At 37.6% G+C, this 26632-nt stretch overlaps 1 protein-coding gene across 4 annotated transcripts in view; it reads right to left on the bottom strand.

Annotated features, from left to right (window-relative positions):
- Positions 1-6: 6 nt before the first annotated feature.
- The window catches only part of NTNG1 (netrin G1), a 166039-nt gene continuing 139413 nt past the window's right edge, over positions 7-26632 (bottom strand). For all 4 annotated transcript variants that reach the window (XM_075038814.1, XM_075038810.1, XM_075038811.1 and 1 more), the window contains one exon: positions 7-273. In XM_075038814.1, coding sequence (XP_074894915.1) covers positions 47-273 — 227 coding nt within the window. In that variant the 3' untranslated portion in view covers positions 7-46. The remainder of the gene's footprint in view (positions 274-26632) is intronic.

The raw sequence follows: 26632 nt of genomic DNA, 5'->3' as shown, positions 1-26632 counted from the left end.
GTTCCTTTGAAGCAGCCTGAATGTGATGCCATCAACCATCCAGAGTCTAGCGTATGCAAAGTCCAGTTGCTCCTAGTAGAGCAGTCAGCAGTAAGAGAGGCCTGTGTGATATTGGCCCCTGGCCGGAGTTTTGGCTGCAGCCTCCCGGGTCCCTTTCGCACTTCAACTTCTCGCATAAAATGCCAGTGTAAGCCGGAGGGCACTGGCATCGCACGTTGTTGATGCATGTTCCTCCGTTCTGGCAATGCAGTAGTTCATTGTCACATACGTTTGCTGCAAGATAGCGGGGGGTGGGGGGTGGGGGGAAGAAAAGCAGAATAAATATAAGTTCATCTACAGGAGAAACTCTGCACTGAAACCAGAATTGAAACACTACCTCCCCCCTCTTCCTGAGCCATGTAAACAGGGGATGTGGGTTTTTTTAAACACTTCAAGTTTGAATTTTTTTATTTTATTTGATATTTTCTCATCCTTTTTTCCTTTGTTCTTAGGCTGTAGTCTTGGAGAACCATATCATTCACTTCAGACCACTGACTATGATAATATTAATTAATGAATTAATATGAATAATGACTAATAATGAAATAATATGGATATTAATACCTGCCTTGTGCCAGTGTCTGCATTTTTATAGTTACTACTGAACTGGAACTGTGGGTGGGTGTGGTATTATTTGAAAGGGGCAATGTATCCAGAGCTTTTGGAAAGCATGAACAGTAGTTAAAAATGCAACACGGCTTTGCTGAAGTAAAAAGATCTGTATGAGAAGGCAGGGTTTTATAATCAAGAACTGCATGTATTAATGACCTGAAAAAATTACGCAAAAAAGATAAGGCAAGCACAGGCAGGAAATCCAGCATGCTATTTGATGGAGATCATATGATATATACATATAGAAATAAAAGATAATGTTGTTATTTCCATTACAGATCAAATATTTCTTCTTAATTAGATTTGCTACTTTGGTACAAGGGTAACTGGGATCTTAAAACTATCTTAGTTAGATACTATAGCCTGATATAATATCTTCAGAAGTCAGATTTGACAAAAGAATTAAGAGAAAAGAATACAGGCAAAAGTTTTAGAGCTGCATAATATTATCGTATCTGAAAAATTGACAGCTTCACTTTGTATTACTTAATACCAATGAAATATTTCACTGGGTAAATATGTGGAGATATGAGGAACATACTACTTAAATGTGTCAATCTGTGGTTTATTCCAGGTCATATCACTAGCAGAATATGTGCTAGATTACAGCTCTGTCTTCCATAGGAGAGGCAATTTTAGTAAAGATCTTACACCTACTATTTAGGCAGAATGTAACAGTAAAAATTTTCACTTGGAGAATTAGGGAAAAGATTATTTGATTTAGGAGCAGTCTCAACATTGTATGCTGTTTATGCATACCTTCACCTGGAAATACCCTAAATAATTCAAAATAGGTAAAATATTGTTAATTTTAAACATTGCTATTTATTGCTACAAAAAAGTACAGTTTTATAAATGTTAATTTACTTACTTTTAAAAGCAACCCAAGTATTATGAGAACTAAAATTGAAACAGTCCATGTTCTTAAGTGATGCAATCCTACATCCATATTATTGATGACAGTCATATGTCTGAATTTTAATGTTATATATATACATTACAAAAAATAGTGTTTATATTTTGTACAAAGAACAGTAAATCACCACCAAATGAATGTGATGAGATTAACAACCCAGAAAATTATAATGATAACAGGCTGAAAAAACACCCCCTGTATTTTAAAAGTCAGCATTTGAGTTACATCTCTTACAACTGAGGCTATACATCTTTAAAACTGACTTTATTATTCATATTGTATATATTTAGCCATATCAATAGGCAAAATCAAAATAATTTATCTGATGGTACAGCTACCGAATCTGCTTGTTCTGGACTACTCATTGCCGAGATGCTTCCTACAGTTCAGGCAATGAAAATGGTGAAATATCTGCCCCATCAATACTGACCATTGTTTGCCTTGAATAACTGAATGGAATTCAATAGTTAATTAAATACCACTTCTTAAACAGGAGATGAGATACTTCACTTTGTGTTTGGCTCGGAATATGTTATCTAAATTTTCCCAAGTAGTCAGTAAAACAAATTTATCTTCCACTAGCTTTCCTATTTTTAAACTTACTTTGACAACTATAGCCTTTTATTTTCAGAGACCACCAGCCCAGACTGCTCTGTAGTTACAGTCTGCTGGAGATATGTGGCTGAAGTGGCGTTTTGCTACATGCTGGCTGTTCTGCCTGACACACCGATGCAGGCTGCTATCAAATGCCTCTAATCATTGCTGTCTACAAAATTCTGGATACAATGTTACAGATGCCGCTTTGTAAATCAGACCATTTATTTCTCATGAGAAAGTTTTTTTAAATGCACTCTAAAGAAGGGATGGATCAAAAGCTTCTCCTTCATTTTTCTTGCATGCTTTTAAAAGTTTGCCCACAGAATCGCATTAAAGTAAAAACAGGTAGATTTTCATGTTCTCAGCAAATTACTATGTAGCTGAAAATTCTTGAATTTTTAATCCTGTATTGTTACAGCTTTCTTTTTCTTAGTTTCTTAGTATCTCTTGCTCTTGCACACACACATGTACTCACTATATGTATCACGTAGATAGCAATTGTGGTGATTGGGAAGTTAAATGAAACAATTCTGAAAATGTTATGAAATCCCATTATTTCCTTTTGCCAATTTTGTTTTAATTTTATTCTGACCAACTCTAATACCATTTCCACCTTCCCGAAAGCATGGTCAGGATTACTTTTAAAACTTTAATATTAACTGATTATGTTTATTCAGTTTAGGAATTGGATTAGGTATAGCTAATAACTGTAGCACATCAGCAGCATAAAGAAAAGTACTTTCACTGGAATTTAAAACAAAATTTTTGCCTTAAACAAAAGCAGTTGACATGCTGCCAGGACCAAAGCAAGGCAAGTATATTAATTGTTGTTTCAAACGTTAACACAGTATTTGTCTAGGATAGGCGTTATAACACATTTTATTTCTGAAGAGGCTCTAGGCATTACTCAGAGAAGGCAGTGACCTGGGAGCTGCTGAGCAGGGCAGGAAGGGGCAGAATCTTGCAGCCCCCTTGCTTTGTGCTGATGCCCAAGGAGAGCTGCTGCAGCTGGTGCTGGTGGGAGCAGGTAGGGCTGGCTGAACCCCAGGACGTGCTTGGCCCTTGGCCTTTTCCTTTCCCCAAGCAGCAGGAGCAGCGAGCCTGGCAGTACAGGGCTTTCCTGCCTCTTGTACCCCTCCTACCTTCTCCTACCTGCCATGCCCTTGCCCCTTCTTCTACTCCAAGCAGTGAAATGTTGCCTCCACTGCTGAGAGCTGTTGAACCAGCTCTGCCTTATCTTCATCATTAAAAGTAACAATAATGAAAAATTAGCTTGAATTTATCTGAAAGGCATCAGGTATCAAGTTCTGATCAAAGAATGAAACATGGAGAAGTGATGCAAGTAAAAGAACTAATTCTGAAGTAATCACACATGACTAAGACTTGTGTGGCTGAACTAGCCGTGGGTTGTCTGGCAGATCTTCATTAATTAGAAGACAGGACATCAAATTGATCATTTAAGAAAGAAAACAGAGATATCTGATTTGCTCTGAAGAGTTTTGCAGGCCTTTCAGGGACATATTTCTGAGCACAGTCTCCAGATCTGTGCTACTGTGGGAAGTGAAATATTTAAAGTAAACCAGAGCAAAATTTTTAATGTTCTTTTTGTAATTCATCAATTTGCAATCTAAGCTATGGTCTGATTATGGGATCCTTAAAACACTACACAAAGGAGACAGAAAAAAGCCACATGTAAAAATGGATAGATATTTGAAGCTTTTCTGTCCTTGGGGCAGCCCACCCTTCCCCTTCCAAACCAACAAACCCCTGCAATTAGCAAGAGATATTACTATTTTTGAATTAAAATGTAAACATCTTTTCCAAAGTAATCATTAATAAAATATTGAAGCCTCTTTTTTAGGATAAGACCTCTATGAATGATGATGAAAGATGCTTTGCCACAAGTGACAAAATAGTCTTGATTTGTAATTCTAATGTTATTACATTTGGAAATGGAATAAAAAAAGAGGAAAACAAGGGGAAAACATCCAGTCTTTCAACCAGGTCAAGCAGTTCAAGGGATAAGTGATGTGCTAGTGTTTCACAGAATTTATATTGAGTATTTAATGGAATGTATTGAGAGTAGCATAGTTATTTGACATATGTCTATTTTCCTCTTAAATGTTCAAATCTGAATAATACACAAAAATTTCTGAGTTTGTCCCAAACTCAACTTTAACACCATTGCAGCTTCTTGAAAGAAAAGGGATAGACAACTGTGGCTGATTTTAGTTCTGAAGCAGCAATATAGACACAGTAACACAAACGCAAGCCTTGTTCTCTTTGATCTGGAGGGCCACCTCAGGCACAGTATTGTGCTGTTGACTTCTTTCTGGTTACTGTGGGCAACTTCAGAGCACATGCACAGGACTTTTGGTCTGCCTACTGCTCAGACAGAAAAACAATACGCTATTGGACTTAGGCACAGTTTCTTTTAGCCTCCTGTCTTTCCTGGAGGCCATCCAAGAGGGAAGAAAATACATTTTGTACCTTTCTTTGTGCTACCTTAATTTTTGTACAGCTTGCCTACAGTAACATTTTATTCAGGTGGGTCAGCCACATGACTATGAGAAAGGACAGGCTATTGACTTAAAAGAAAGAAACGAATGTATTCAAAAGGACACCTTTTTTGATCAGGGGTAGGTGGTCTTACTTTCTGCATCAAAATCTAGATTCATTATGAAATTTTCATTGTTTGTTGGAACAGCATAAAGACCATTAATGATAAAGTCACAGAAAGAAAACTTTTTATTAGAGGGCCTTGCTTCCTTTCTTGAATTCTGAAGTCTTTCATTTCAAGCAGTGCTTTGTATGATCTCTCCCATCACTATTTTTCTTCAGTGTGCTCTTTTTGTGTTATAATTTTTTACAGCCTTCTCTTTCCCTCTCTTTTTAAAACCATCTCTTCACTTTTGTCCTTTTTTGTCTCCCAGATCATGAGTATTATAGTCCCTGGACAGGTTGGTGGGCTGACAGCTCTGAATATATTACACAACATTTTGGTCTATTCTAAAGCAGCGATGCAAGCTTTGACCCTACTTCTGCTGCAGTGAATTTTCCATACTGTTTGTCAGTAGTTTGTGTGAATGGCACTACTGAAATCACGAGAATTTTTTGACCTTGGATTCCACCCATTGTTCATAACTTTGAAAGCATGCAGGTCTAGTGGCTGAAGAAATTATTCTTGGCTATTTTCTTTCTCTAATGCATCTGTTTCCTTGGTACGTCTTATCTAGTAAAGAATGTTACCTGAATTCATTTATGAGGAAGTTTTCAGCACACATGCTAACAGAATATTCTGTCTCGGCATAATAAGTGAGTAAAAAACCAAGCATAGTGAAACCCTTGTTTTCAGTAATGATGTTCATAGGTAGCTTCAGTATATGCAGTGGATGTCTATATATAGAGAGCTGTGAACAGCACATTGAAATGACATGAAAAAATTAGGAGGTTTCAATAAGTTCAGTAAATTGAGGCCAAGCACAAGTGATTTCTTGTCAAATACAGAATTAGTTCCTATGAATACTATAAAGATTCTGTAATTAACATGCATTCTCTAAAAATATGATAATTTAATCAATACAAAGTAAAAACAATCACAGAAGGTGAAAGAAATTGCAACAAATAAGGAGGCTTGTGTGTGTATGCCTAATAAGAATATGTACATCTACACATAAATATAGCAAACATGCACAAGAAAACCTCTGCAGTTGTGAAGGTGTTAGTAATATTTTTCCCACAATTTGTCAAATAGATATTATTGGAGTTGGGGAATGCAAAACACTTAGTCTCATTCAACTGCAAAGGTTTAAAATTGTTTCCAGTTGTATCAGAACATAAGGGACCACAATCAAAATATTTTCAAATTGCCAAAGTTAGCAACAACAGATTATTTCCATTATTTGGAAACAATCCTAAAAATACAATATATACTTGTTAGGTGTTAAAGGTCTCTATGTGGAGCCCCATGGACTCATGAGATTTCACCCATATAAAGTAAGTATTAGGAATGAGGATATAAGGGCATGGGGAAAACTTCCAAGTAGTCAGGCTTCTTCTGAAAGGTTACAAGTATTGCTATTACAATTAGTGTTGCACAGCACATGACAAAACCTCAAATTTTCATAACTTAAGTATCTTACTCATTTGAATAACCAGTCACTAATAACTGACTTGAAGGTTTTGTCACTTAAGATTTCCCCCCCCTGCCTGTCTGCCAATTAGATCTACTGTTAGGTTATTATTAGAATTTAATTTATTGTTACCAGTTACAGTTGCTGCCAAATGGTTTTTATGTATTTTGCTACCATGAATACACGTCAGTGTTGATCAGATTTCTTCAGTGGTTTTGAACCACAAACATGCCTGATACAAAAAAGAGCTATTGCTCTTTTTAATGAGAGATTCATAATGATTTGGTTTTTTGAAGTGACACTAATTCAACATTTGCTGTAGTAGGATCAGTAAAACTATCTTAGGATACTGTCAAATCAAGACAAGATAGATGCTTTGATAGCATGAGAAGAAAACTGGTTTGTGCTTAACCACCAAGGCACATTCTGAAGTTAAGACAAAACAAATCAGTGTAGACAAGTACAAGCCTAAAGCATATCTTACTGTGTCAAAACTCCAGTCATAAGTGACAAACATTAACACAAAGATCTCCGGTGCAAAGTTGAAACAATGTTGTGATTAATTATATTGCCAACAATACAAGGAAATAAACATTGACCAAGTGAGAGTGGTTTCTAAAGGCAGACATCTCCATCTTGACTTGTCTTAGAAATGCCCGTTAGAGGCACAATTGAAATGACGATTTTTTAATCAAACCAGTTTTATGAAGTTATCAGACAGTAAATGAATAATGGTAATGGAGGTACTGTGTTTGCTGAAAACTTCTGGTAGAATTTTTAGATTGTTTGCCTACATGTAATTTCTGTTCTTTCTGCTCAATTCTCACTTCAAAGCTAAGCCAGTTCTGATCAAGTTGCAGAAATCTTCAGAGTTTCTACAAGAAGATGCAGCTACTATTCAGAGTTGTCCCCAGTGCACAGCTGCAGAACGGATGGTGATTCCTCTCTCCTGTAAATAGGTACCAATTTATCCTAGCATCCACATGGGTAAGCATAGTTGCTTAGGTTTCACTACTGAAAGTGCAAAATCCTCTACAGAACAGATTTTATTTTAACCATGGTATAAGGATAGCAGAGGTAGAAAGTTACTCTATTTCACAGGTTGTGTCTGTGCTTTCTCATTTTCCATCTCTATTCTTAATCTAAAATCCCTGGATTTAATTAATAAAAGATAATGAGAAGAAATACATCAGATCTGTCAAGAGGACAAGGGGGAAAACTGAATTTTGGAACTGATGATAGAGAAGCCATAGTAGCTTTGGCACAAACAACACAAGATTGCTTGTTAAAATGGCTGAAACCAAATCCAGATTTAGTTATCTAAGAATTGTGGTTGAGATAATACCTTCCAATCTTCCTTGGTTTCAGAAAATGATTGATTAACGTTTCAGTTTTCTGATTTTGATTCTTCCGATTTTATACTTCTCCAAAAGAGGATGATTCCCAAAGTGGGGGAAAAAAAATTCCCCATTCTTTCAATTGCTTTGCTTATGGAGGAGCACCACTGAATTGGTATGACCCTTATCATATTTTAGGGTAATCTCAGGAGAGCAATATACTACATCATAGCTTTAGTTGGTCAAAAGGGACTACATACCCCCATTATTCATATTCCACTCGAAAAGCTGTAAGCTGCAGTGCCGTTACTTCTATCTTCCTGTGGATAAATGAACATTCTTACGTGATCTGTCTTCTCTTTCCTTAACTACAATGAGAAGCAATTGAAAGTATGGGGGGGGGGAGGGGAGCGGGTTGTGTTGTTTGATTTGGTGTCTTTTTTTCTTCCTAGTGCCAACAGCAAGGTCAGGGTTTGGATGTAACCACTATCAATAAAAACTGGCTAAGCACTAAAACTCCTCAGACACAGAAGATGATGGGGTCATCAAAAGGCCCCATGACCAGTTGGAGGGTGAGATTTGGTTCCCTAAATACAAGCAGCTACCGCCATTAGAGGTGCCAGAGGGCATTTCAGACATTTATGCGGAGCAGGCAGGTATGTGGTAAGACCTGTGAGAGATTTAGGCTTGCGGGAGCGGTGGCAGGAGGCCTGCCAGGGGGATGCCTGCCTGCCTCGGGCAGCGGTTGGAGCCCTGGGTGCCCGAGGCAGGCTCCGCCGGGTGCCCGAGGCAGGCTCTGCATCCGGCCATGCGCGGCTTCCCGGCCTGTGCTCGAGGTCTGCTCTGACCCAGGGGCGGCTGTGCAGCCCCGGACGGCTCTGGGGGAAACCCCCAAGCTGCGAGCAAGAGCCGCGAAAAGCCTCCTGCGAGGCGTCCGCTCGAGCACCCTCTGCCCCCAGCCTGGGAGCGCATCCGAGCTCCGGCCCTCGCCCTGGCCCTCGCCGAGGGGCCTGCTGGGCTCGGCCCACCCTGGCCTCGGCCCACCCTGGCCTCGCACGTTGGACTTCGCGGCGCGACCCCAGGCCCGCCGCCGCGGGAGAGGCTCGTCTGGCAGGCCGCAGGCCGCGACCGGCCCTGGTGCTGCCGCCAGCGCCGCTCTGCTTGCCTGGCGTGGGTGCTGCGGGGGGGACCCTCTGGGGAGCTCCCTGCCCTGCCGCCCCCCCCGTTCCCCTTCCCCCCCACCAGCCACCTCTTGCTCCTGGCTTGCTGTCTCCCTGTGGAATCACCAACTGCCCTTGCTCTCAGCAGTGGTGCTGGGCACCTGCGGTCAGGCAGTTCAGTCCTATCCAAAAAGCTAGCAGGATGGCCTCGCTTGAACAGCAGCATTTTCAGGTTCATGCATGAGAACAGTATTTTCTTAAAAAGCTCCCAAGAGCTGTTCAACAGACCTGCGACAGGAATCGCTTTTACAAAGCACAGAAAGGCAGGAGAAAGCCTGGAGAGCAAACCGAAGCAGGAGTGTGCAAAGGTCAGCAATTCAAATACATGATTATGAATTATGCAACGGGCTGAATGTTCCTGCCTCCTTAGCTGCTAGGGTGTTTGACTTGCAATGTTTTGGACACCATGGAATGCAAATAATTTCTCTCTGTTTACAAAGAAGTTTCTCTTCCTGCCATTCTTCCCAATGAACGCTGCATTAGAAGACTTTCAAAATCCATGAAATAGTCCCCCACACTTATTACTTTATTTGGCAGCAAAAGCAGAGAAGATAATCACAACTGAAAATATTTCCAAATGATATAGGGGATTAGAATTATTCTAGTAATTATTTTCCAAAAATTTTTTAGGGAAGGGGGGAAGAGAGTGAGTGAGAGAATGTGTCGGTGGCTTCTATTAACAATGACATTAATTCCACAGTAGTAGTAATCTGAGGACAAATATTGGATGTATTGGTATTCCTCAAAACATCTGCATGGCCCTGGATCCTTAAGGTCTTTGCAGACAAAACTTAGAATTATTTTAGAGAGCTGCTGAGTGAGAACTTTAAGATTAAATCATAATCTTATGTTAATGACAGTATTTAAAAAAAATTATTCTCTCCTAATTTTTTGCTCCACAAATATATGATACATTTGTGAATGTGTCTGTACTCTCTGGCAGTTTGAGCAAAAGCGTTCATGATGTGTTTGATAAAGAAGAGGAGACTAATGAGTTATTTAATTTTTTATTGCCCAAAGCAGCATAGTTTTTGTAGCTTAATAACATATGTCCTGGTTTTGGTGTTAAGAAAGAGCTAAATTTTTAATAATCGGTTTAGTATTACTCAGATGGAGCAAGGTCGGTTCTGCAAGTTTTATTTTACAATACTTGCTGTGTATAGCAAACATTGTGTAGAAAAAATCTTTGAAATCAAAGTAATAATTTTACATTGTAATGGCTAGTTTTTTAAAGCAGACTTAGCTGTATTTATTTTTTTACACAGAAGATGTTATATTCATGTCAAGTTAAATTTTGAACACTGCTATTCTAAAGTTATTTGTGATCTAAATTTGAATGTTGCAAACTTTCTTCTTGCTCCTTTGGCTTAAAGCCAATTGCATGGGGCATTTTGAAAAATTAGTGACAAAATCTACTGGAAATATATGTTATGATCAACTTCTAAACTATGTTAAATAGCATTTGTAATGGAAACATCAGTAATCTTTAATTACACTATCATAAATATCAGAGATATTAAAATGGGATGGGTATGTAACTAAAAAAAGGGAGTCACACTTACGTGTGACTTACAATCAGCTATGTTACAGTGACCACAAGTAAAGGTAAAGCCAAGTTTCTATGTCATTGCATATTCCTCTTGTGTGCATTTTTCTAAACAGAGACACTTAAGACACTAGGACAATAATCTGCTGTAGGACACAAAAGCACCAATGTGCAAAGTATATGGCGTAGAATCTCTCAGAAGATGAACATTCAGAGTTTATGTGAACATTAGTTACAATGCAAAGGTAAAGGTAAAACATCTATATAGTTCCTACAAAGCATACGAAATGTGAGGGAATTTTTTTTTTTTTTTTGTTAGAGCAACAATTCTGAGAATCAGGAGATCTTCTTTCTGAAACTACTTTGATTTATTGTTTGAACGTGGATGAAATGTTTCAGAGTGCTTTTGTTGAGCTAGCTCTAGAATGGGGATAAAAACACTGCCCTGTAGGTGTCTCAAAGCTCTTCAGAGTAAGAGTTGTTATTGCCAGTGAACAATGAAGAAGTTGATGCCAAGGAAAGTCAAATGATTTGCCTATGCTAACAAAAGGAGGCAATGAATGCAGGTCCTGTGAATTCCAGTTCTATTTACTAGATTGCACTGTTGATTAGATAAATGCAACAGCAGAGCTGATTACTGTTTCCAAGGGAGTTTGGAGACTCTTAGCTATAAAAAGGCTTATAAAGTATAAAAAAGGAATATGCAATCTTGTCAACTTAAGTGTCATATGCAATTGCATAAGATGTTCAAATACTCTGACTATTAGAAATACTGATGTCATGTATGTACCTCCTTCTAATCTCACCAGTCAGAATTTTAGCAGCTTCATATTTGTATATCGGGAATACAGTAATTTGCAAATTTTTTTTTAATCCCCTCTGCTTTATCTTGGCCTTTAAAAATATTATCTGTTATTGTCTATTTTTAATTATTACAGTAAAATTAAAAAATGTCACTCAACAGGCAGATTCTTATAAATCCTTTCTGAGATATACTGGATGATAATATGCTTGCCTGTAAGTGGGGTTTTAATTGGTGCAATGCTTTACTTTCCTACTCTTTTCATCAGAATATCAGTAAGATGACTCAAACAGCTGGCATGTAGCACTCAGCAAAAATGAGAACTAATAAATTAATTTATCAAATGATTAAAGTTATTAGCTGCATCACGATAGTTTTCATCAACAATATTTATTGCTACACACAGACTTGCTTTAGGTATCACTGTGCATTTATCTTCATGACAGAGCAGCCATTAGATGGGAAAACACAGATAATAGATGCTTGCTCTCCAACACAATCCTCTTCAGGCACACTAGTTTTTCTGCAATGTGCTACACAGGTGTAACTGATATGATGGACTTAGGCAGTGTTTTAGCTGAAAACACTTTTTAAACTGACTTATAATATCACATAATTCAGCAAAAATGTCCAAAAGATGCTCACACCAAAACACAAAATAACTGTCTTTGTTTATCTAATTATATTGTCTCCTAACAAAATTTCAAGGCCTCTGATTATTTATTTGTCTTTTCAAAAGCGATGTTTTGGTAAGTATGCAGTTAGAATTCATAATTCATTATCACACATTGACCAATACAGATGAAGACTGCATACAGGCAACCTACATATTTTTCACAGTATTATTATACAGGCTACTACTACTAAGTTACTGCAATAGTAACAGGATTGCACTAATCTCATGTTATCAACTCTACAGTTTTGCTAGAATGTAGAAAACTTCTGAATAACAATAGACCTGGCTTAGACTTGGAAAGAGAGCACTCAACATGTGTTTGTTTGGGCTAATGTCTGAAAAGTTCTTTCTACATGCATATAAGCTAAAGATAATGCCTCTAAACATGGATGTTGATATTGCTTACTATGACAAAATGTTAGGATAATTCAGGATATTAAAAAGTCCGGAGTAAAGGACTCTAATGAGTAAGAAATGTTTCCCTTTGTGCTTTATATGGTTCTTGCATTACTTTTGACATGCTGATTAACATACTTATATTTGTTTATCAATCCTGACACACAAAGGTGTTAAAATTTAATTATTAGTGACAACTGAAATAACCTGAGATCCTCAAGGGATAGATAACTGCAAAATATGGTGTCACTTCAAAGTACTTGCTTTATTTTATTTAAAATTATTTTCTCCAATTTTTAGATTGTCAAGTCATGCCAGAGTTGAAAAAAACAAAGATATCTTCATTAATCTAGACAAAATAAATTAGTCTATGACCAGTGTGTTATATACTAGTGAAGATATATTGTATCAATACCCTTAAACTTCATGATGAAACAAAATAATTGTGTTACTCAAAAAGTCTTCCACTCACACTTAAGACTGAAAAGCCAAGACCTTGGTCATTTTCTCATGGTCCTAAGAAGCTGTGCATATAACAGAGTTACAAACTCATATACTCACCTTTTGGTTTAGAGAAGTAAGGGTCACACAAAAAATGCTCAATTTTTATGAAAATGTACTTCTGGAAAATGTATATTCTTTTCAAACATAACGCCTGAGTACATTTCTTTGTAGAACTCTCAGAGAAACTGGAAACAGATTTCTGCTAACTAGAATTTGGATGATGAAGCTGTATTTCCTGACAAGTTTATCTCTTTGGGTCCAGTCCTGTCCTCTGCCCCCAGCCATTCCCCTTGCATACCGCTACCTGACATAACCTGAACCCCCACAACTCCTGTCACATGCTTGTCCTTCTCTTTCAGCAGCCCTGACAGCGATTACAATGGAAATTCGGCTTCTCCAACCACAACTCCTCCAGAACTGTGTGTATTCCTTTACATTGCCTCCTATGGTGGGAGCTGGTGTTTGCTGTACGCTGGTGTAGAGTGCCGACTGATGGGTGCACATGATAGTGGAGGATGAGAAAAGGCTGTAATTCCAGGTAGGATGACTTTTTGTAGAACAGGCCTATGCCTGGACCCTTGTGAGGGGTCAAACACTGAGGCTAAACACAAAGCCTCCTCCTGCTCCATGAAGCCACATGGCCAGCACGGCTAGCCAGCACGCAAGGCCAACCTCTGCAGAGACGTGTCACCTTGGGCAGCAGACTCCGGTGTGGTTCCTGCTCAGGTTTGAAACACAGGCCCAGTGAAGTGAGAGCATGAGAGGAGTGTGAAATGCAAAGATTTTATGCTGCCTGTATGAGACAGCATTTCTTAAGTGGTAACATGGCAGATCTGAGTGGGATGATGATTTTCTGAAGATTGCAAGAAAGCTACAGAATGAGTAGCTGCTAAGCTAAAAGAGAAAAATCAGTGCTAAAGGGAAGTGGTTGGAAGCTAAAAGAGAAAAATCAGTGCTAAAGGGAAGTGGTTGGAACTGGAAAGTGGGGTTTGAGCCAAAGCCAGGATGGGTGGGAGGAGGTGAGGGAGGTGCTCAACACATCTTAGCTGGCTCAGTGTTTTGTATTTGCAAACCAGTCAAGGTCTTCTAATGGTGCAGAGCAGCGTGGGCTGCAGCATCATTGCTAAGTTCTCATGTTGCCACTGAATAAAAGAGAAGATAAAACTGGAGTACACTTCTCTAGGCATCTTCTCAGCGGTGTTTTAAATCAGTAATGGTTTTGCATGAACTAGCAAAGCTCTCAGGTTGTTGCAGAAAAATTATAGCAGTATATGGCTTTATTTTGATAGGTGGTGTAAATCTTGACCCAAATTTTCAAACTTTTGCAGAAGCTATGCTGTGTGCATGCAGCCTTTCATGTTTCTCCCTAGTTGTGTACCAAATGGCATGTGTGCATATGTAATTTGAGGCATTCCAAAACATCTGGCTCAATTTTTAAGACATTTGTGCTGTAATACACTGTTGTAATCTGTCTGTAAAGATATGTGGAATAGGATGCTTTTTCTGAGAACTGAAGCCTCCTTGCAGAGTGCTGCACTTTGCTGCATAATGTCAACATAATGGGGCTGATTTAAGGATGCTATGTTTGCGCTCAATATGAATTTCCTTGCACTAATGGCCCCAGTTTAAATCTCATTGTGAGATTCTCCTGTTCTTGAAATCAGTAGCAAGTAAGCCAAGTTCTTGAACCTTGTGAGAGTAACTTGTTCTCCTTGGACACTAGTCAGTGCTTATTGCTTCACTATCAAAATGCAGCTTCAGCTCTTTAAAGAAAGAGCTACATGTGGTGAAACTTTACTCTCCTTGGAGATTAAATTCTAAACTCTTCAAAGTAGGAGTCCTATTTCAAGGATCTTCTGGCTTAAAAGGGAAGTTCATTTCTGATTTAAAGTATGTGTTACATTCAGAGCTCAGGGATGCAGCATTTCATTAACAGAACACCCTGCTGAATTGTCTCCTATGGACAGCTATTTCTATACTGAGGATACTGGAGGCATTTGTTCCTCCCGCACCTGTCAGCGGAAATGGGGACTGGTTAGCGTGTGTGGGTAACAAAGCTGGTAGCTCTTTTGATTGTAGCCCTTGTGTATCCCTGACCTATAGCTGCTTGGTGCTATTTCTTAAGGCTAACCTAAATAACTATTGAAGGGAGAATTCCTCCTCCAAAGAGATTATGGTTGAGCTCCTTATAACCTAGCAGTTATGAAGTGCAAGAATAGATTCTTGGGTCCATTGGAAAAGCCTTCAAATTTAAGCAGGAAATAGAGTAAGAACACGGGCTAGCACATAGGTGTCATAGAAAGATAAAGGTGTCTTTGTCTGGCTGTTCAGAGATGCTCAATATACAGCTTGACCATTGGCTCTGTAAGCTGGAGTAATATTTTGATTTTTGCACAGACAGATTTTGTTATGCTTTATTCTTTGTACATCTGGAAAATACACAGGGTTTCATAAATGTCTGAAAAGTGTGAAAGATTTGGAAAGTTACTCCACCCAGTCTCTACAAAGGGAATGAAGTGGGTAAATTGATCTGCAAACAGAAGTACAAATCAAAATATTGTCTTTAGATTCAGCCAGTGGCATCGGTGCAATTGTTATTACATGGTTTTCCACTTCCATCTGAACAAAAAGACAGATTGTCATTGGAAAGAAAAAAATAGCATATGAAGAAGTACTTGTCCAAGCTGTAGTTATAAAAATACAAAATGGTTTTGGGCATAAGGCTTTAATCATTGTGGACCCCAGCTGTATATTGAAATCAGTGATGTTAATGAACACAGTCTCTTTAATATAATTATTTCAAGTTGATTTCAGTTATAAGTAATCTTCTGTAGACATTAATTACCAACAACTGAATTATGATCAGACTCTCCTTCCCCTTCTTTGCAGAAATCTTTAAATTTCCAGCACTGTCACATCCTCCTCTTCTCACCTGATGATTATAGGTAAAAGTTTTATTAACAATTTAATTATTCTCTTTAGAAGCCAAGATAATTATAACGGGCTTGACTTGGCTTCCATTAACAGTCTCTTTTAATGATTTTGCTATTGACTGCAGTCCAATGTGACAGAAGAACAGTTCGTAATCAACAAAATCATATCTCAAAATTGTGCAGGGATGAAAGAAATGGAAAGAACAATACTGTTAATATTTTACAGAACATCATGGTACTTTTGTATGTGTTATCAGTCCCCTCAAAATATATATTGGCTGAATCCTGCAAAGCTGTATTCACTTTCAAGGTTGTTATTCATGTGAATAGCTTGACTAGAATTTGTACCGTAAAGGGTAATAGTCAAAGATCTGACAAAAACTGGACTGACATTTATAAGATCAAGCTTTTGTTCCTGATTTTATCATACCCATGTTCCTTGTCAAAATATTAACTTGCGTGCTTAACTTTAAGATGACTTTGAAGTTACTAGAAGGGTTAGTACATGTCTCGGGGGTATGGATCTAGGGGAAGAGGAGATGATCATGTAGGCACTTATTAGAAACATCGAGAAGCTTCTCACTGCAAGGAGAAGCTAAAGGGACAGAATGCCTGCAGATGATTTGGTGAGCTGGTCATATTAGAGTACCAAAAAAACCCCACTATTTAAAAGGATTTTTATAAAACTTGCATTGTTAGCAGCAGAGTAAAAGAAAACTTCATAAAGAAATACATTTACAAACAGTAAAGAAAAATGTTGAAGTGATGACAAAATGAAGGAAAAAAGAGAAGACGACTCTCAGAATTTAGCTGTAAGAACATGCTAAAGTACCAAGGAAGGCCAGAAATGATTGAGCAATGTACTCAAGTCATAAAAATTAGTAATTAATTTTTTTTCTAAACACATCAGAAGCAGAAACTTTCTAGGAAGTGTCTAGGGCAAACAAATGGTGTGTAAGGTAGGGAAGGGAAAAATCTACGAGGTATTAACTATGGAAGAGCGTTAGAAGGTTACCAGGCTACTGCCTATGTTGATGTCTCAAAGTTTATACAAACCATTCTTTAATGGTTTCCATCTTAAAATGGAAGACAGTCTATTGCAGCAGATCACTGGAAGCAAATAATATTGATCCAAGAGTTCTGAAAAAATGCAGAAACAATTTTCTGACTGTTACCTGTGATTTTACTAATTTAATTGCCAAGACAGGCTTGATTAACTATAAGAAGGGACTATGGCAGATGTGTTTTATAAAGAGCTAGAGTTCCAAGGAGATTGAGAGGAACTAAAGACTAGCAAGTAAAACTTCTGCAGCAAGCAAGTTGATGGAAAATGTAATGAAGAATAGAATTAGCAGATAGATTAATGAGCACAATGAGCATGGAAGAGCGAACATTTGTTGAGGGAAATAATTGTGTACAAACCTAGTAGATGATTTTTTTTTTAAGGAATCAGTAAGCATAGGGACACAAATGATCAAGTTGATAATGTATCTGAAACTCCCAAAAGTATTTCGTAAGATCCCTCAGCAGTTCCCCCCCCGCCCCAAGAAACCAATAAGAGAGGTTTTTTTGGTGTTTGGTTTTGTTTTTTTTTTTTTTTTCATGGAATAATCATGGATTGAATAATAGGAAACAGGGTAAGAATAAATGTCAGAGACTACTACTCAGTCCTGTAAGAACTGTGTCAGGATTTACACAGGCAGAGTTGTGCTAGAAAAGTGAGTGAAGAGTAATGTAATAAAGTTTGCTCGTATTACGAAAGTATTGTGGCTGTGAAGATCTTCAGAAGAATTTCTAAGGTGCTGGGTGACAGCACAATAAAATGGTAGATGAAATTCAGTGTTCAAGAGGAATGCACCCCTATAGATACTTGGCTTTTACCATTTAGAAAAGGGACATTAAGATTAGTTCAGAGTATTTTACTGAAAATGTTGACTTAATGCTCTTTATCAGTCAAAAAGGCAAATAGATTCTTGAATTTTTTTAGGACAGGAGAAGAATGAAATGGAAAACACCACAATGTCACCATATAACTTCATGATGCGCCCATCTCTTAAACGCTGCATGATGTCCTGCATATTGAAAAGGTATACAGTAGTATCAAGAAAGGTAGAATGAAGAGCTATCATAGATATAAGCAGTTCCTGTAAAAGGAGAGATTAAATAGATTAGGTTTCTTCAGCATAAGAGAGGGAAGGTAGATTGAAGGAAAATGAAATAGACATCTATAAAATCACAAATGTTATGGAAAACGAATTGGAAATGATTATTCATTTATTCTTAGTACCTCTTCCTCCCAAGAACTAGGAAGTACCAAATGAAATTGTCAGCCAGCCATTTAAAACAAAGAAATTATTATTATTATTGTTACACTTTGCATAATTGTGAACTCGTGCCCAGAACGTTTGGATACCAGAAGTATGAATGTCTCAAGAAGTGGTTAGGCAAATTAGTGGCTGAAAGGCTCATTAAAACCAACTAAATATGAAGATACTGATGAACTCTTTGGCTAAGAAAATCTGTAAACTGTAGCTTCCCAGAGTTTGGACGCCTATGCTGCATGAAGTACCACTCAAGCCCACTACTGTCAAATAGAGGACACTGGGGTAAATGGATCTCTGGTCTAACTCGGTACAGGCTTTCTCATTTTCTGCTGTAAGATGTTCTACTGTCTATAAGCATGCAAGCATGAAGACAGACACATGACTCGGTTTTGAAGACCAGTTCTAAAACAGGCTAGGTAAGATGGTCAGAAAACAAAAGGGTGAAGTGGGAATCGGGAAATGTAAAAAGGCACTTGTGTTAAGTGTTTTAGTTAAGAGCTCAGATCTTGAAAGGTCTTAATTATTTTCAGAAATTCATTGCTGAAGTACTCAAGCTATTGATACTAAATAATAACTCCTTTAGTTCAACCTTTAAAACCTTCAGTCTGAGATTTTTTCACCTTTATAGATTACTCGTAACAAATACTGTCAATGAGTAAAGACATCTAAAATCTTTTTGAAAGTACCTCAAATAGTAGTAGTATGTAATTAAAAAGCCTTGAGTTCATTAGTTGTTAGATACTACAATACTCAACTCTGTAGAAATACATACCTGAAGTTAGAAATGCTGATTACTTTAGGATTACATCCTTTCAGCATGTTCAAATTCAAGGCAGAAACACACCTTAACATCAGGTGTACCCCTGTACCTAGAATAACTCTGAAATCCATTAAAGGTGGAAGCTAGTCTTTTAAATTTACAGGTAGACGGCATCCATTTATTAACGCATAAGGCATTTTTTTACTTTTTATAACACTGGGGGAGCTTAGCTTCTGTTAAGGGAGGCAGTCAGCACCTTGCAAGTTAAAACCTATCAGCCCCTTCTAAACGAATTTGGTTTTCGTATTGCCATCACTGTGAACAGAAAGATCTCTTGGGAGAGTTGTATTTGCACATGTGTAAAGGAAGTTAAAACAATAACTACTGAAGTCTTAATAATCAGCATGTGCTGGTGTCAGCAATGCCATCAGTTGCATCAATGTCAAGATAGGAAGTGTCGACTCTCTTTAATTGCCTCAGGTCAGTAGTTTTTATCTGCAGTTAAGTATTGGATGGAGATTACTTTACTTACTCCTGAATGATACTTTTAAGGCCCCTTCATAAAAGTGTCCCATCTGGGCATGTCTGTGGTGCTATTGATCTCTTTATTTCTCTCCTCATAAAAAGACAGGGAGCAGGCAAATTACATAGACGTTATGGCCACTGAGCAGGCTTAAAAGGAAAGCGTGACAGATTTTTCGGAGGAAAAGCAGTCCTGCACATCACTGTTCAAATGAACATTTAATAATTCATAACAACTGAGTTATAAGTTTCCCCTTCAATACGTTTCCAAATGTGAATAGATTAAATGGTAATTGCTATCAAGCTTTATGTTCTATTTCATGTACCTAATAAAAGTTTATCTAGTGGAGCTTACTTTGTATCTTTTTGATCTATTCCTAACCGACTGCAATATACTATATTAAAATATTTATCATTGTGCTATCAAATATTAACCATTTTAAAATCGTGTGACTAAAGAAAACAAATAATGTTACTTGTTTAACTTTTCATGAATTTCCTAATATTCAGTTGTTCAGAACTCTCCCATGATACAGCACCAAAAATACTGAACACCCTAGAAATTGTATTCAGTCTTTTAAAATTGGTCTGTTTTGAAATGCACTCTGCTCATGTCTGTCACCACAGTTCATTTTGGCTCTGCATGCAGAATCCTACTTTTGTCATCTGTAAAAACTTATGATTCTGCTTCAGTACAAGAGAATCTTAAAAAGTTGTTTGTTTTTCTGTAGGTTAGTGGGTTTTTAAACTATTTTGGTAGAGTATAGAACTTTTTTTTTTTTTTTTTTTTTAGGAAAATTATCTAATATAATTATATCTAATTATCCACCTGCACATCCATCTGAAATTATGTGGCTTTGTCTGATAAAAATACCAGCAACTTGCTAGACTATAATGTGAATGGTCTAACAATGGAAAGAGGAGAATACTGATCCCACAGATGTGCTACGGTTGCATGGCAGCCTAGTCCAGCTGAACTGCTGGCTGCCAGTGTTACGTCACTCCCCAGCTGAGTGGGTTATGCTCTCCCAGGGTGCTCCCGGTTGCCCATCCCGTTGCTGATTCATATCACAGAACTAACACAGCAGAAAACTATTCTTTTTTTGGTTGGTGTCCTGCTGAGTTAGATCTGAAATGGTTCAATGAAAGGTCAAACAAGTGCCTGAAAGATTGCTAGGGGTGTGGGACTAAATAGTTAGGAATTGGGAGAAGAGGGATTGCAGCACTTGCAATTAGAGAGAGCAGTTTAGACAGCCATGGAATAGCAGCTTTGAAGCTGACACCTGGGCAAGATCAAGAGGAGAACAACCTCTTTGCTCTAATCCAATCCTTCACCTTGCTGGGGAAAAATCATTCTATTAAAGGTCAGGTGTATAAATGTTGCTACCAAACCATTTCTTTGCACTTTGGAGAAAGCAAGTCTGATCACCAGGTTATCAGAGTAAATCTCCTGAAGTGAAGAGCTGCGGTCTGTTAAGAGCCTGGTGCCTCTTAGTAAGATGTTAACTATGCTAACAACCCCCCTTTTCTATACCTCATTCTCTGGTTGATTTACGACCTGTTATTTTCTTCGGCTCCTCCCCCCCCCCCCCCCCCAGGTGTTACCTAATTCACAATCCCCATACTGTTCATAGAAGCCTTCCTTTCAGCACAGAGATGCTGAGATAATGTCCTTGAGCTCTCACCAGTGCCCCTCTAGTCTGTTCCTTCTGCAGGTTCTTCCATTTCCACAATATTTCACACACTTTGTAGGCAGCAGTACTAAAAGCAGCAGGAGACTTCATCCCCAACCTAGGTATGCTACAGTAACTGTGTAGATCTGTATAATAACTATATAGAGAAAGCATCCTATGTTTTTATCTTCTCCTCTGTGCTCTTCATAGAGGAAAGATGCTTCACGTCATCATTTTTGTTGAATAGGTTGTCTGTGTTCTGACATGTTTATTCTGACTAAGATACGCTCTCCCCAGAGAGATATCAACCTTCTTTTTCTCCTTCAAATCCAGTGTCTCATTAAAAAATAATACTATTCCATGATATTCATACTTTGGTGAACAATTTTCTATGTATCCCTGTATGTGTACGGTTATTCTGTGGGTCATGTATTTTGGAATGAATGCGTTTATACACACATTCATGTTGTATTTTTGCAGGTTTAAAAGACCCAGGATACCAGTATGGAATTACATGTATAAGTCATCAGCATGCTTCCCCTGAGGTGAGCGAAATTAATGTTTTGCATCATCTGAGAATCAGGCCTGGTAACGCTGTAAATTTGTTTGTAATCTTGCCTTGCTGGTCTTACATCTGTAAGCCATACTTTCCCTTGAGTTGCAGCAGTGGGACTCTGAATTGATTTAAGGAGAATTAGTCTGGATTTAAATTTGGAGCCATTCAAAGCAGAGTCTGTTCCTCTTACATCCAAACTCCTATACACACATAATTTCTTCAGTCTGCATAACAATCATGTAAGATGGGTATTGCAAAATCAGTATTTCATGTATAAAGTCCAGGGGCAGATTGTTCTTTGCAGACAGTGATGTTCAGCCCCATCAGAACTTTATTCCTTTCAATAAATTCCCTCCAGCTTCCCTCCAGCTTCAAGCGCGGCAGTGCACTTACTAGCACCAGTCCTGGCACCAAACCACACCAGAACTGAAAGGACATACAGCACCTGTGCAGAGGGGAAATCCCACCATATCCTGACCAGCTAAAAGCATTAAAACTGCTACTGCTAAAAAGATGTAAAAAGATACAGATGGATTGGCTATGGCTCCCCACAGAGGCAGTTGCAAAGGTGAACTGGAAGGCAGGGCATCCCGGTTCTGAATTTCTATTTCTTTTTACAGAGTATAGTTCCCCAAATACAAGTTCAATGTGTAGGTATTGAAGGACTCACAGGATACATCTGTGTACAAACATGTATAAAAGATCACTGACCTTCAGCGGGGTAGACAACTTCTGTCTAGAAAGGAGTGCATGATGTACTTTTTTAAGAAAGGGTTTTGTTTGCCTTTTTTTTTTTTTTTAAAGAATTGGATGGTAACATATCTTTTCTTGCTGAATTGTAAATGCTAACTTCCAAAAGCAAATGTTGATTTAAGTTCCAGGGTTACAATTTCAGGTTTGATTTTCTTTGGCAATTCAATCTGCATGATGATTTTGATCAAATGCCTTGGCTTCTAACATTTGTAACACATGATAAAATGCACATGAAAAAGCTTATATTTAAATAATCGTATAATAAGTTGAATGCACACTGTGACAGAATATGAATTATCAACAGGCTGCAGAGTAATACAAGTTCAGTCTGGAAGACAGATACAAGCACTGAGCACAGTTTGACCATTGAAGATAAGAGTGTAATCCTTTGCTGCTTTAATAAAACCTACTTAAAATGAATGAAAAAGGGTGAAATAAAATAAACTATTCAGAGCTTGACATAAGGCATCTGGCTGAAAACTCATTCACTAATTGTTTAAGATTTACACCATTGAACGAAGATGATTTGAAACAGTGCTTCACAATAAATAACTCATGGAGTTTAACTTGGGTGCAAGCTACCATTGGTAACTCTTGTACTCAGTCTAGGCCTTTGTGGGGCTGTAAGTTCAAATGTCTTTATTTGCTCATATGAAGGGAGATAGTGAATAATATTAATCATTGAACCTTCCTTCACCTTTTCCCCTGTGTGGTGATCATGCCTAATGAAAATTTGAGCTGTGCTGGTAAAGTGAGATTGGCAAAAGAGTAACTTTTTCTTTGCCTGATTGGCTAAATGTGCAGCTGGTTCTGGAATCAATTCTTGTGTGTGTGAAATTAAAAGGTGTTAATTTGAAATGCTCCTGTATGTATGCAACAGAATTTAGTCACCTGAAATGTCATGGCCAAGAAATACAAAAGATGCAAGACTATGAGCAGTATACTTAGAAAATCAAATGAATGCTCCTGATTAATGTTTTGCCTTCATCCATTTTTTTAAAACTCAGGCAGTTCTTCTGTGTGCAAATGGCTCTACCTTTTGTTACAGGTCCCTCTTATCACAAAGCACTATGTTCAGTTTAAGATTAGCCCAAAACAGCTGTAGTTGCTGGTTAAATTCCTTGCCAAGCTTGGAGCTTTTTCTTCTGTTTTAATGTTAATTTTTAAAGGAAACTGTTTAATTTCTATAAAATAGAAAAATGAAATATAGCTATGTATTTTCTCATGTTTCTGGAATTCTAAAAGGCTTTCAGGACCAGACTGTGCTGTTCTTAATTAATTCCTTGCGCTTTGATCTATGTATGCATGCTGGTGAGAAAACCATTGTCAGTATCTGGGAGGGAGGCGGAAAGCTAAACCCCAGCAGCTTCCCTGCACACATGGTGCCTGCGGCATGAATGGGTCTGGGGGAGGGCTTAGAAGTAGCGCAAGGCACAGTTGCATTTATTGTGCCTCTTTTTCTGAGGGCAGAAAACCTTCCTGTACCAACCAGACCCTGCTGACCGCTAAGTCTATGCAGTATAAACCCTGAATTCAATAAGATAACAGCTGTTATCACAGTGCTTTTTATCTGGGAGGCAAAGTCTAAAATTGCATCTGACCTCTGTATGCACAGAGATGCCAAGCAATGAGCGCTCTGCCTAGATCCTCAGAGGTTTTAGATGAAATCAGTAAGAGCGAGGTACCTAAATAAATACTTCTGAGGATAATAGCTTCTGTGTCTTCTGCCCACATGTGGTACAAGGTAGACTCCGAACAGTAATTTATTGAATGATACATTGTGAGTCTTACAAAACACAACAGGACTTCAGCGTTGGTTTTTCCCAAATGGGATTACTAATATATAAAACTAAGCCACTCCATTTACAAATACAATCGGACAAGTAATTAAACTAGCTATGGTATAGATTTAACTTATTTCTTTATAGGTCAAACTTCTGGTTGCCCTGGGTCAGTGATTTTTAGCAACAAAGGTCCATAAGAATAGATTTTCTTAATAATGCCAATAGGCTATGTATAACAAAAAGTAAACACATATTGGTCTGTTGTGTGTGGGTGTGTATCCATCTTTGCATACATACATTTCTGCACAGCACAAACTCAGGGAAACAGATCAAAACCACATGCTACATGTCCAGACAAATAATCATTTTGAGCTTTGCTAAGGCAGCAGAATGAGTTCTTATTTTTCTTGTATATTGGAGTCTGCTTGCTTGCCCAGTCATTTGTTTAGATTTCAATGGGAAAATAACAAACAAAGCTAAAATTGCCACACTAGAAAATTAAATGAATTGAAATTCTGTTCCTCCACGAAAAGACTTGAAATGGGATTTAAATCAGTGTGTGCTTGGTAAAACATGGCAATTTGATGTCTGTTCCATAAAGCTGACAACTGCATCTAGTTGTTTTTCTTCTGAATTTGATCAGATAATTTGGTCAAACTTGGAGAATATCTAACAGTTACACAATCAGACTGAGATTTGTTCCGAAAATTACAACACAGTGAGGGAAACTTAATTAGTTTTGTCAGCAAATATAAAGGCACTAGCTTGCATTTCCAGAAACTGTCTAAAGCTTTTATAAATACACTGATTCAGCTAAAATCAGGCTAATTATATCTTGGGCTCAAAAAGTCCTCATTAAAAGAACATTATTGGGGTTATAATGTCCAAACCTGAAAAGATAGGAAATACTGCAATTAATAAGCAATTGGTTTGACAAGCTGGTATATATATTATTATATTAATTATATGACTGTAAAATTTGCTCCACAGACCTCCAGACCTGTTCCAATATCTCAGCTACTTAATATCTTTTTTTAGACCCACCGTATGGACATAGTGTTTACTGTACTTTATTAAATTTTACTGCAGAGAATCATATTGATTTACTTTTTAATTTTTTTTTTTCTTGTGGTTCCTGTCACTACAGTATCTTGATGCTTCACAAATTCTAATGCTTATTTTGTCAGTACCTAGGTTAAGGTACAGGGGTGGTGACAACCTTCTTCTACATAAAGGGTGCAAGGCAGAGGGAGATCCTATGATTTCTGAGTGCTTTTTTTTTTTCCTTAAATACCTAGGATCTGATTTTTCAAAATATTAATAATAGAAAACTCTGAGATTTGAAACACTACTCTGCCTGCTTTCTGCTGCAACCGAAAGTGCTCAATAATTTTGTGAATCAAAACTCAAGTGCAAGCATTCAGAAAATGAGCATACAGTTAACAACCACATGTGAAAAGTATGGTTCAAATAACCTGCCAAATATAAACAGGACCTTTCTGGCAGAAGCTGAGGAAGTACAGTTTTCTTGGGTAACATTTAACTGCGTTGCCCATGCAAAATTCGTTTCTTTTCACATACTATCTTTGATGCTAATTGGTTCATTATCACAATCTTTCCTGAAATTCTTTATTTATTGTTTTTCTTTCCAGATATATTTGCTGAATTGTAACACACCCAGATTTTCTACTTCAGAGGTACTCATTGCTTGGAGAGGCAGCAGTAATCTCTAACTTTTTTTTTTTTTTAAAATTTATGATATAAGATTTGCGTTTGTTTTACAGCATTTAGAGCATTGGCGTGGCTATATAGCCAATTTTATAATATTTGGCTAATGGGTGTCAGTAATTACATTCTTTCTTGTGCTTCTTAGTCTTAAAAATCAAAAGCAAGCTCTTGTAGAAATCTTTCTTTAATGTGTGTGTGTAAGAATGCAGAGAGACAGGGAAACGGTGAAAGAAAAACATGAGAGGACTCTCCTGAGTTTCTGGAAGTAGATGATCAAAACAGTTATAAAGAATAAATCTTAAGAATTTACTACAAAAGAAATTTGCAAGAGAAGTCTAATCCTGTATATACCGATGTGGTATTTCCACTCACTTGTTTACAAGACCTGTTAACCAGAAGAGAAGCTAAGCATTGAAACAACATCTGCTCTAGCAATATTTGCACAAAATTTCAGCTCTTATTTTTAAGGATGTTAAGTATACCTCCATATTTTGTTTTTTCCTTTTCCTTTTGTCTAGTTTTCACTAATTATAACAGGTAATGAGCCAGTGTTCTGCAATTTTATTGTCCAGGGACATAGTTTTAAGGTATGAAAGCATAGTTAAGTTACTTAAGAAGTTTAGTACAAAAAAAAGTGAACATGCAGAGAAATCACCTTATCTTTTAGTAAGAATTTTAAATTTAGAGTTAATATGGAGTTAATATTTTGGTACACAAAACGTATTTCACAGTTGGCAGGCCATGCATATTTACATATTTCCGGGGGAGCTCCTCCAGGCGTTAGCAAGAGAAAGAGAGAGGACACTGAAAGCATATTGAAA

The sequence above is a fragment of the Buteo buteo genome, chromosome 10 (genome assembly GCF_964188355.1).
Source record: "Buteo buteo chromosome 10, bButBut1.hap1.1, whole genome shotgun sequence".
Lineage (NCBI taxonomy): Eukaryota > Metazoa > Chordata > Aves > Accipitriformes > Accipitridae > Buteo > Buteo buteo.
This window is presented reverse-complemented; position numbering and strand designations above follow the sequence as displayed.